The 12,617-nt window shown below is 37.0% G+C and overlaps 2 protein-coding genes across 2 annotated transcripts; both read right to left on the bottom strand.

The window, feature by feature from the left end:
• Window positions 1–1,602: 1,602 nt before the first annotated feature.
• LOC147281167 (cell wall / vacuolar inhibitor of fructosidase 2-like) lies at window positions 1,603–2,139 on the bottom strand. The gene has a single exon (XM_086246508.1). The coding sequence runs from the start codon at window positions 2,137–2,139 to the stop codon at window positions 1,603–1,605; it is 537 nt and encodes a 178-aa protein (XP_086102634.1).
• A 3,238-nt stretch (window positions 2,140–5,377) lies between these two features.
• LOC147281166 (galactinol synthase 2-like) lies at window positions 5,378–7,639 on the bottom strand. The gene is made up of 4 exons (XM_086245949.1): window positions 6,674–7,639; window positions 6,045–6,365; window positions 5,816–5,950; window positions 5,378–5,714 (listed from the first exon to the last, which is right to left on the bottom strand). Exons 1-4 carry the CDS (start codon window positions 7,004–7,006, stop codon window positions 5,490–5,492), a joined length of 1,014 nt encoding a protein of 337 aa, XP_086102075.1. The 5' UTR covers window positions 7,007–7,639; the 3' UTR covers window positions 5,378–5,489.
• Window positions 7,640–12,617: the final 4,978 nt, after the last annotated feature.

Genomic DNA, 12,617 nt, shown 5'->3' with positions numbered 1-12,617 from the left:
ATATGTTCCAATTAATAAAGATGTTGATGAAATTATGTTTTGTTTTTGTCCAAAAAAGTAGCACTGCGCAAATTACAGCAGAGTGGGATATATTGGTTTTTAGCAATTGGGGTTGTCTCTTCTGAATCAGATGTATTATCAGTCGAAACAATGGTGGTTATGATCATGATCATCCATTTGTTTATAATAAATAAATTTGGAAGACATAATTGCGTTCTATATTATTCACAAGTCTAATGTACAAGGATTTGGCTCGTCTACTAATTAACTGGAAGGCAGCAAAAAGAATGTCCTTGAAGCTCTATAAAATGGCCGTAATTAAAATCAATCAACTATAAATAGGAAACTATTGTGGCCTTTTTTTGGGGGAAGGAAAATATTGTAGGCTTGTTACAGTGAGGGGTCCATCCGTATGACTCGTGAGGGGGTGGTCAACAAGTTTAGATCCGGCCCCGGTCCGCACCACCCTCTTCCTGCGTTCGTTGCGTTTCCCTTCGCATTCATCCATCACAAGAGGTATTCAATTCCCACTTCTTTTTCATTTTATTACACCCAAATTTTTTTAATTTTCTTTTGGCCTGAGATTTATAATCTGAATTAATGCTAATAAAATACTATGACTCAATGTCTCAAATCTCAATGACAATTGTTTTGGGATTTAGTTTGGAGATTTTATGCAATTTTATATTGAGAACATTTTGAAAACTAACCCCCTTTTTTTATCATATACTTATCGCGCTAACTTTTTTTTTTATTTATAATTCGAAAATATAACTATTGACTCTAGTAGAGTTGTGAGAGGAGTTCGAAAATTACTTTAGTAAAGCTCAAGCGCTACTTAAGAGCAACTCCAACAAGAATAGCTAAATTTTTGCTATATTTGTTGTAAAATAGTTGAAAAGTTATTTTAGCTAATCACTTTTAAGATTTTACTACAACAATGTTATCTATTTTAGCTAATTTTAAAAGATTTTATTATTTTTTTAAATATAAAAAAATCACAATAGTGCACTTTCAAATTTCAAATTTCAAATTTTTTTCACATAATGTTCAATATTGCATACCATGCAATTATAGTACGTATATCATACCTAATTAAACCGATTTACTTGACTTGTTTTGTGGGTAAAATCGGATTTAGTTTTGGTTTTTTGGCTGGAAAAATCTGATTTACTTCATTCTCATATATAAATGAAAAAACTTGATATGTATACCAGATTTTACTTGCTATATATATAGTAGGTGACTTTATTATTGATGTAGTTTACTTATTCTGAGTGACTTTTTTTTTGTTTGACTTATAATGTTACTAATTTAATGATAATTAATTTATAACCTTGTGTTTTAATTATTCATACATAAACTATAAATAAGAAGGCATACATTAATTATAACACACAATTGTGATTATTTATTATTTTTTCCATTCAATTGTTGTGCTGACAATAAGCAAACAAAATTATAACATACAAGTAGCTTCACTTGGCTAGCTTATAAGTCTATTTTTGAGTATATCGATTGCATGCATGCATGCATATAACTGTGGCTAGCTACCACAAGATCGATAAATATAAAAAGAAATTAAAAGGAATTAAATGGGTGCTAGCTGACGAGTAAATGCGCTGAAACCACAGCCATGGCAATGAGAATCCTCATCTGCCTGCTTCTGTCAACCAGTGGGTTCTGAACATTGGGCTCAGCGCTGAAAGACTGTTCACAGCTGGCTTCTGCTCTCGGCGTCACAGCCTCCGCCCTCCCCACGCTGTCATAATCCTTTTGGAAAAACGACACCGCCGCAGAGCCGAAAGACTGAGTCACAACAACATAACCATTCTCGCACGCCGTCAGCGCGTTCTTCAGCGCTGGGTCGGTCGTGTTCGACAGCAGTTGCCGGATGAAGTCAAGTGTCTTGGTGGCGTTGTCGGTGGCCCGCTCGATGGTTATTTGCGTCAGAGCTGCAATGTCGGAGTTTGGGGATTTCAGGTTTTCCTTGAAAGTTTGGCTGCAGAATCCGAACTCCTCCATCTGCCGGCATATCTTCTCGATCAGGGCATCGGTTCCTTCACTTGATGATGGCTTGATGTTCATCATCAGGAACAGACCAAGTAACATTGGAACAACCAACTTTGCACAACCCATCTTATAATTCAATTAACTACGTACGTACTAACTATTTTCTTAGTTAATTTTCGAGTACGTGCGTACGTGATTAATGTAAGTTTATATGTTTCTTGGACTAGCATGCATCTCGATCTCCTTTATTTATACACACATATCATTTGGTTGGTGAACGAAATTCGGTGACTAAATCCGATTTACTTGATTTCACTAATAAATGTTGTTTACATCAGTATCCAATTCGCATATATATAAATGGAAATAACTTGCTATATATACCAGATTTTACTCCATATTATCTCCTTTACACTGGATCCTCTTGTAATCGTTCCAATGATTTCATTTCAGGCCAAAACAAGAAAATGAACACAAATATATCATGTGAATCTTCTTGTTCTACATACCGGCCACCGTTGGGCTAGGCTTAGGATCAAGATACAGAACTCAATGGGCTGAGTTGTATGAATCCAGAACTTCATCATTCCGACCCAATTCAAATATAAAAACAAAAGTAAGATGTGAGGCCCAGAAAAAATGAAAGAGAAAGCGTTCATGGGCCCTATCCACAAACTGTTTTGAACTATGTGCTTGCCTGCTTGGTTTATATTATATTATTATATAGCTTTTGTTTTTCTTTGTACTTAATTTTTTTATAAACCCTATCTTTTTTGTAGAAAAATATTTCCTTTATGGATGATTCGCATCTGAAAAGAATACATCAGAGAGTCATTGTATTTGTGGCTCATCTTCTACCCAAACATGTAAATCAAGAGACATAAGCGCATTCTTAACAAGAAGATGCGCTGCCAAATTGCCAATCATAAGCACATTTTTTATAAACAATCTTTATATGATATAGTTGTGATTGTTAAAAGCTAAAAAGGATGAACCAATTAATGCAGAGTGTGCAAAACATAATTTTCTTTTCTTATCCATTATCACAGTTTTATTGTTGTATTTCCAATTCAAGCACATGCCTTTGCTATATTATTCATTTTAACTAAGCAAAGAAATTACAGTTGCTCTCGGACAAAGTACACTATAATGGTTTACACAGACTGAAGTTTCATACTTTCAAAACATAAGTTCTTGAAGTTCATTGATAACTAGTGAATTAACATTGATAGGCTTGATAGCTAACTTACATTTGAATGCTAACTCCTTTGCTTGGCCCAAATCCTGAACGTTCTTGTACTGTCTGTGTTGTGACAAGAGATGGGCTGTCTATGCACTATGCGTCTATGCAGATGAGCGAGCAATATATTGGTTTACAGTAATAGAAGTTTCACACGTCAAATACATAAGTTCTTGAATTTCATTAATAACTAGTGAGTTAATAGTGATAGCTAACCCACATCTGAATGCGAACTCCTTTGCTTGGGCCAAATCTGAAACGTTCTTGTACTGTCTGTGCTGTGACAACAGATGGGCTGCTTGGATTTTGGGCTTCATTTGCTGGTAAAGCTCAACACAGCCATGGAATTCCCTTTTCAACTCATCCCTGGTGGTGTTATCTCCTAGTTCCTTGAAAGTCTTGAGGTTGTGGTCACCTTGTGCCATTGTTAGCTCTATAGAAACGAGTGAGAGTTTGGGGAGGTCAGCTGAGGCAGTTCGTGGGTCACTCTGCAAATTTGTCACACATCTTTTTGGGTTTTCGGTTTTGGAGCATATGATGGTGAGGGTTTGATTGGGGACTCCAAAAGAGGAGTGGATGAGAAGAGAAAAGAGTAGTGCAGAGATATATGAAACCATTTTGGCTCTTGAATGGGATTGCCTTTTGGGTTGTGAAAGAGTTAAGTAGTTGACTACTTACTGTAATGGACCAATGGTCATGTGCAAACGTAACCTATGCATTTTCACTGGTTCTTAAAAGTCTTAAGATGTTAGAAAAATTTAATGGTTAATTGTGATAAAACAGAGTGAATAAGACGGAACCTAAAAGTTGGAGCGATGTGGAGAAAATAGGAACAGAACGAATATGGCAAGCGGCAGAGTCTATCTACTTATCTAGCATTTCATTATTGATGAGCACATAATGGAATTAAGCGGCAGAGTTTGGACCACCTGCTTTTGACAATGACAGATGAGTAAGTCTCTGCCAAATGGCCACAGTGAGTTTAAGCAGCCAATTATACCCAGGGTCCTGTTAATCTTTTGTTGTTAAATATCTAAAACGCTCTTTGTTCTTGATCCCTTTAAGTTTAGAGCAGAGTAGCTATAGCCTAGATATCAGGTGGAAGGTTGTGTGAATAAGGACCTAAAAAGATTTGAGTGGGTTACTGGGAATTCAGCTGCTAAAGATCAGAAAGTGTTAATGAACAAATGTTATGGGAAAATGGGTTGCTCCAAAAAGATGCATTGCAAGGAAAGATTGGTTGCTTAAAAGGTTTTTGGAGTAAACCATCTTTCAATCATTTGTTCCTTAACAGTTTCTGGAGCATTGCTGTGGTAACATCCACTTCAGCTTCTTCAACTTGCTTTTTCTTTAACAGGGGACACCCTAGAATGAACATGCATATGCTAATGCTATGTGTCAAATATAACAGCAGCTCAAGTGATATTAACTGACATGCTGAAAATGCTTGTGGAAAGCTCAAAGCTATATGCCTACATGGAATGTTCACTATATTTTTTCCTTTTAGACAAATGAATGTTCACCTTACTTATGGAGTATTCACAAAGTTTCATATGTACACTACACAGTCTACACACTTCAGTATTTCACTTTGAGAAGCTGTTAATTATGGTCCTTGATTGAATTAGGGTCTTGAAACATGCTATCTTCACTTTTTGGAGTACGAGTTAATCTCATTTCATCACAATAGTGAACCATTTGAGTTAGGTTCATTAATTGGAAGAATATAAAGATCAAATGAGGACAGAAAAAGAGCTTTGCTTGCCTCTGTAAGCACAAACGCATTTGATCCCTCAAAGCCTCTATGAAAATGGTGCAATAAAATGACTAATTTTGGTGCCTTGTAGGAAATAGCTGCAGTTCTGCAAGATCCTACAAGAACCATCATTTATTAATCCTTTGGCTGAATTCACTTTCTCACTTATCAGTGCTTGTTTTCATATTACATTTAACCACAGCTAACCCATAAAAAGAAGAGAGAGAGCAACAATTTGTAAACAAAAGCCAAAATATATTCCAAACTATATGTTCACCAACTTAACAATCGAAATCAACAGAAAAAACAGAGGACTCAAAGGTCCTCAAACTACTAAGAGGTCTCCCAAGTAAAATACTTCTTAGGAAGACCAAAACCAAACCAATACTATTATTCAAAAGAAAAAAAAAAAAAAAAAAAAAAAACCCTATGTACTTCTTCATAGAGTACTTAAATGATTCTCATTAAGAACCCGCAGCACTAAGCAGCAGATGGGGCGGTAATGTAATGAACAACGCCAGCCTCCGACAGTGCCGCCAAGAATGACTGCAGCTTCACTTGCTCTGTGCCATTTCCAGCCTCCACAGTGTTCTTGTAGTCCAATGACTCATCATTATATATATCCCACCATTTTTGCACAAGCATCTTTATGTCTTCCCTCTGCATGTTCTCCTCTTTCCCAGTATACCTCCATGGCTTAGACCCCTGAAATTAAATTAAGATTTTAATAACTGGGATTTTATCAATTAGTTGTAGAACTGAAATTGTTGATGATGAACATGGTTGATGGGTGGTATGGTACTCACATTAGCACAATAGTGGACAACTTTGACTTTGTCCAGCTCAATGTTCTCTGGGTGGCGCCACAGCATGGCCAACACAAGGTTGTAAATAGAAGGGATGGGTCTGTATATGGGCCTGAAGTACTCGTTCAAGAAGTCCTGCCAAAAATAAAACAAAGTTTCATGTCAGATTTATAGTCCCAAATCCCAAATAGTGAAACAAAACAACCCAAATATTCAGTTAATGTTTTACCTGCTCAGCAAAAGAGGTAGGAGTGGAAGTTTCGAGTCTTTTGAGGAGGTCTGCGTAAGTGGACAAGTTGGGCTCATACACAAACATTCCAGCATTGAAGTAGAGAGGAGGCTTGGGGCCCAACTTAGAGTCCCACTGGACCTTGTCAGGGCACTGTTGGCAGTACCCAATCTTGTACTGTGGGCTCTTGCTCCAAGTTTGCTCACAGAAGCAGTCCATCACAGCATAGAAGTAGGAGTCTTCCATGTCAAATAGGTGGTCAATGTTCTCAAAAACTTGGATGTCACCATCCAAGTAGATCATCTTGCTGTACTCCACAAACTGCAAATTCATTCAAAGCAATCCAACCATAAGAACTAGTTACAAGATTAGGGGATCCAATAAAACAAAACAAAAACCTGATTACCATAACACCCCTAATAATCTAACCGACAGTACATGTGTCCATAACCCGATAAACATGACAGTATTCATCATGAAAAAGTAATATTATTTATATCATATTCTTTAATAAAGAAGATGCCATGTAATAGATAAATTGATCGATACAAATATATTTGTTATATTTGTAACGCAAACAGAAAGGCACGTGTATTAGACATGCACACAAAACAAAAACATGCACATACCTCCCAAATGCGAAGCTTGGAGTAATTGATGACGTAGTAGGCCATGGCAAACTGGGTCTGGTTCTTAGGAGGGTACACAGGCTCAATCTCCCTCACTATGCAGCCTTGAGAGACAAGTATTTGTCGGTGCTCTTCCGGCACATCAGGCAAGATGGCCACCACAAGTGGGTACTTGCTCTTCACCTTTCTCAGCCCCTTGGCCAACCCAACCACGCCTTTCACGTAGTCACCGTTGCCGGCCAAGAACGTCACATATGCCCGGCTCGGACCGCTGGCCGGCTTGGTGGTGGTGATCAGGGTGGTGGCGGTGTCGGTGGTGATATCAGGAGCCATGATGATGATGATGATTAACGGGTTCTGTCAAAGAAAATTAGAGACTTGGATGACAAGAATTTAGGGTATCTAAGGATTTGAGGTTTAGAAGTAGGCTTTGGTGTTTGTTTGGTAGGAAAGAAAGAGAGGGTTTTGTGGTGAGTACAAGGTTGGGTTTAGAAGAACAAAGGAATTAATTGTGTTTTGCTTAAGAAGGTTGTGAACTCAAGGTTTGGTTTGATGGAGTTGGGCTGGTGGGATGGGGGCTTTATATAGGAAATGGGGGTGAGTAATTTGTTATTTTTTTATTTATTATTTTGGGATAGAAAAATGGTGTCGGTCGGTTTGAGTATGGTTAAAAAATGTGCTTTGGGTACTTACTTAAACAGTACTTTGTGGCCATGGAGGAAAGTTAGCGGTAGATGGGTCTAGGGGCTCCTTAGTCATATGAGTGACTCATTACCATATATATTCAAGATCAAGAATATTCTAATTCGTCCTTAGCTAAAATGTTGAATATGTGTGATCTAGTTAATAAATACAAATATATATCAAATAAATAAGGGGCTTAATTGGCCAGTTAATTAAAAGGAGGATTCGTGGCCTTAGATGGTGCACGAAATGGGGCCACAAATATTTAATTAAAGAATAAACTGGAAGATCTTTTAAGTCCACCATTTTAATATCGATAGACAACTATAACCTCCTATTTTCTCATTATTACAACTGCAATACAGTTTTTGGGTTGCTTTCATGCATGGTCATGGCACTTATTTAAGATATATAACAAGAATTTAGGGATTACATTCCGTTTATTATGATGTAAAACCTAATAACTACACGTTAGTACTCGATCTTTCTTTGCCATATATATCATGCTTTAAAATATATCATTATCATTATGACACAATTGGTGGACATTGGACTTATATCTTTCGTATTGATTTACGGTGTGTTTTGATGAAATAATTTAAGTTTTCATAGAAATTTATAAATGACGAAATTTAAAACTCCATCATTAAATTTTCATCAATTGCATTTTTTATTATTTGGATATATGTATGTACAATTTAGAAAATGACAGAAATTACAAATTTCATTGTTTGGGTAATAGATGTTATTTAAAAATTGAAATAGTGCAGTTGTAAAAAAAAATTAAATAATTGCAGGAGCTAAAGTCCCCAGTCTTAGGGATGCTTCACGACTAATATTGATTGATATGAGCTTGTTTCATGCCATTATAGCTAGAAAAGTCGTTAAACCCATGTCATAACACACACACACACACACACAAAGAGAGAGATATATATATATATACACTCACAGACCCATGTTGTAATATAGAGGAAATTACAGATTTGGTCCACTTATTTTATATCTAGTTCAATTTTGGTCCACGATCTTTTTTAAGTTCTGTTTTGGTCCACTAATTGTTTCATTTGTTCAATAAAGGTCCAGATTTGCGACTCTAAATCTTTTAGGTTGTGTTTTCTTCAATTATAATTGAAGTATAAGTTATATTTCATCGTTTCTTAGTCATAAAAACAAATTTAGAGTATTATAATCTAAGAGAATTGAGATTGGGTGAAGTTTGAAAAATTGGTAGTTTCGGGTATCCTAATTTGGGGTCAATTATCTTGAGTTTTAAAACTCCAATTTGAATGATCTTTATATGGTTGTAAAGAAGAAATGCATAGCTTTAAAACAAGTATATGTTTGCTGAATTTGGGTGAGATTTGATAGGGTAAAAGATATGTCAAATTTGAGAAAACAAATTTGGACCTTTATTGAACAAGTTGAACAATTAGTGGACCAAAACAGAACTTAAAAAAGACTGTGGACCAAAATTGAACTAGGTATAAAATAACTGGACTAAATCTGTAATTTCCTCTGTAATATATATATATATATACCCATATTGATTAATAGGTTCACATACCCTGAACATACCCATGTCATAGCATATATATATTATATATGTTCACAAAACCATGTCGATATATATATATATATATAATTGTTCCTCTACCTATAAATTTTAGGCTTATTTGCGCCAATGCCCCCTGAAAGTAACTTCGATTTTCAATTTGCCCCCTGAAACTTCATTCCTCCCACTTTGCTCCCCGAACTTTACAAAATACTATATTCCGTCATGTCCGTCTATGGATCCGTCAAAGCAGCTGACGTGGCGGGGCAATTAGGTCTTTTACCTGATGCAAAGCTGAATCAGACTGACAAGATGCCAAATCAGCTCCACATCAGCATTAAGTGGGACCCCTCTGAATATCTCTCTGTCTCTCTCTCTTCCTCTTCCCTTTGAATATCCCAGACTTCAAACCCAGCTGTTGGCCCCACCAGCAGCAGCTCCTCTTTTCGACGCACCACCCCACCCCACCCCACCCCACCCAGACACCGGCCAACCTCCCTTCCCTCTTTCTGTCTATCTTTCTCTCTCTTCTCTTCTCTCCTCTTTCTCTCTCTTCCTTGAATTTTATATTTCAGGCATTTGGAGTTCTAAGAAAACCAAAATCTTCAAGAAAAAAACCAACCAACGAAACCATTGACATGAAATGAACCAAGAACACAGATACAACCCAGATAACAAAAGGACCATTAGAACATGAAATGAACCAAGAACACAGATATAACCCAGATAACAAAAAAACCATTAGAATTTTGAACTTCCCACTATGCAAGAAAAGGGTGGTGTTTAAAAAAGGAACATTACCAAGATAATCAACAAGAATTCTGCCATTGCAGAACCTCCCAGTGGGGCGGTGCGTGTCGAAGTCTCGGACGTAAGGGAGGCGGTCGGCACGAGCCAAGGTCCCGAGGAAATTGTTGGTACGACAGTCGACGGAGGAGTCGCCGATGACGAAGAACACAGGGACCAGAGGAGCCTGTGGGGTTGTTGAAGATGATGTTGGGTTCAAAGAGATTGAAGAAAAAGAAGGAGGTGGAAAAAGCGGGGCTGAGGGGGTTGATGAGTTCTTGTGGGTATGGCGGAGCACTTGGCTGTGAAGCAACGGTGGAGATGAGAATGAAGATTAAAGAAACAAGAAGATTGATCGCCAGAAACCCAAAGTCGCCAGAAACCCAAAGTAGCTCACCTTCGGATAAGTCTTCCAGAGAGAGAGGGGTTACCGGTAGGCGCCGAAAAGGGGGAAGGAGGTCGGTAGGTTGGGTAGCCATCGCAGGGGAGGCAGGACTGGGGGCTGCGAGGTTGCTGGGCTTTCACCCTCTTTTTGGTTTTTTTATATTTAATTATTTAATTTTTATGTTTTATATCATTTTTTTAAGTTTAATTAGTTTTTTATATTAATTTTTAGGCTTATCAGCTTTGCATCAGGTAAAAGACCTAATTGCCCCGCCACGTCAGCTGCTTTGACGGATCCATAGACGGACATGACGGAATATAGTATTTTGTAAAGTTCGGGGGGCAAAGTGGGAGGAATGAAGTTTCAGGGGGCAAATTGAAAATCGAAGTTACTTTCAGGGGGCATTGGCACGAATAAGCCTAAATTTTATTTGCAATCTTTCATAGACCCATGTCTCAATTCACCCAGAGAAAATTTATAGATTTTTATAGATTAACCATCAAATCATATTATAAATCATAGAGAAAGAATCCATGAGTATTTGTAGTGAAATAAAATTAACATACGTGAGAAGGGAAACAAATCATCAAATCTCTTCATCATAGCACCATGGTGACTGATCTGGTTGGGTTTTTGTCGTTCTACTTTTATTTTTGTAGGGACTGGGCTGCTTTGAGATGTAGAGAAGCACCTATGTACCTACGTTTGTTTTTTGGGCGGGATGGAAAAAGAATTCCCGCTTGTTTTATGAGTAATTTTGTTTTTTTAGAATTTCCAAATGGCTTAATTGTGTTTTTACCACCCAAAGTTTGAGGTGATTCTCACTTTACCACCCAAAACTTTATTTGTCTCACTTTACCACCCAAAGTTTACATTGATTCTCACTTTACCACCCAGAACTTTATCTGTCCCACTTTACCACCCAAAGTTTACATTGATTCCTACTTTACCACCCAAAGTTTACATTGATTCCTACTTTACCCTCTGAATCTAGAGTGACAGAATAGACGGAAAAAGGTTAACTGGGACACGAAAAATAATTTTGGGTGGTAAAGTGGGAATCAATGTAAACTTTGGGTGGTAAAGTGGGACAAATAAATTTCTGGGTGGTAAAGTGAGAATCAATGTAAACTTTGGGTGGTAAAGTGGGACAAATAAAGTTTTGAGTGGTAAAGTGGGAATCAATGTAAACTTTGGGTAGTAAAAACACAATTAAGCCTTTCCAAAATTATTCCCACTTGGAAAAGAGAATTCCTGCTTGCATAAGAATTGTAAAATGACGTCTATTTTGTTGGAATTTAAACTCAGGATTTCAGCTCTATAAATTCCATAAATATTTCCCTCGTAATTTGTGAATTTCTCTATTAATTTGATCAAACACGGAACTTTTAATTTTTCACGCGTGAAATACTAATTTTTTTTTAAATCCCAAGTTTTTTTTTCTACGTCCAAACACACTGTTAGTGTTTGAAGGTCTTAATTAAGTTTATTATTTAGTGTTTTTATACCAAGATGCGTGTTCCATTTGAAAACAAAACAAAAAATAATCCTTAAATCGCTTAATTTTGATGATAAAAAATCATTATAGAAAATATAGACAGAGAAAGACATTTGAGATAACAAGATATAATATATTAAAAATGATTTGTGTTTTGATCCTCATTTAAATATAGGTATTTATAGATTGTAATAGTTCAGTCAAACAATATTAATTAGCTAATATAACTAAATTTCTAGATTTACAGTCGCTCCCCTTAAGATTTTTTATTTTTTTTTTAAAGAAATATCATCTCGGATTTTGGCTTGAATTCATCTACGGTCCAGGTTAGGTTCCTATAGTCTCAGATTCATAAACGAGTTGTACGTGATCATTTACCCTCATGAAGATGACTACGTTTCAAAATACAAAAAACGAAGGCTAAAATGGTAATAAAACATATATTTAGTTATTTACAGCTCCTCTACCACCGACCAAAGGTTGCTCTGCCTACCAAAGCAAAGCACACCAACCTCTAATCTCCGCACACGAAAAGTCACCTTCTCTCAGCCACGTAGACAATCACGAACACTTGGCACGCCCACAGTCGCCTGAAATTACTACGTGGGGGCCACCAATCCCACGTTGCCACATAAACAAACGAACTCACCCAAACTCGTCCGCTTTTTAGTATTCTAGCGCGGTGGGGTCCACTGAATCTCGTAGGTGTCCACCGATTGTTTCGGACGAGGTCATGTGGCAGCATTCGGTGTAGAGAACCGCGTTGGGCCACGTGGTAGAAGTCGACCTTCCTAGAAGCAACGCGCGGGCTCACTCTTTTGGGCACTTTTTTTTTTTTTTTTTCCGGTTTTGTTGGTTAACTTCACTTGGTTGGTCCAAAAATAAGACGCGTTTAACTTTAATTAGCAAAAGATTTTAATTTGGTGGGGGCAGCGTATTAAATTAAAGATTGTGAGTCCATACTTCATAGGAATAGGATAACGCTAACCGACCAATATAGTTTTGGATAATATTTTGGTCTATGTAGACTAGTAGT

This window comes from Dryas octopetala, chromosome 6 (genome assembly GCF_963921425.1).
Source record: "Dryas octopetala chromosome 6, drDryOcto1.1, whole genome shotgun sequence".
In the NCBI taxonomy this organism is placed as follows: domain Eukaryota; kingdom Viridiplantae; phylum Streptophyta; class Magnoliopsida; order Rosales; family Rosaceae; genus Dryas; species Dryas octopetala.
The sequence above is the reverse complement of the archived record's forward strand: the minus strand, read 5'-3'. Positions and strand labels throughout refer to the sequence as shown.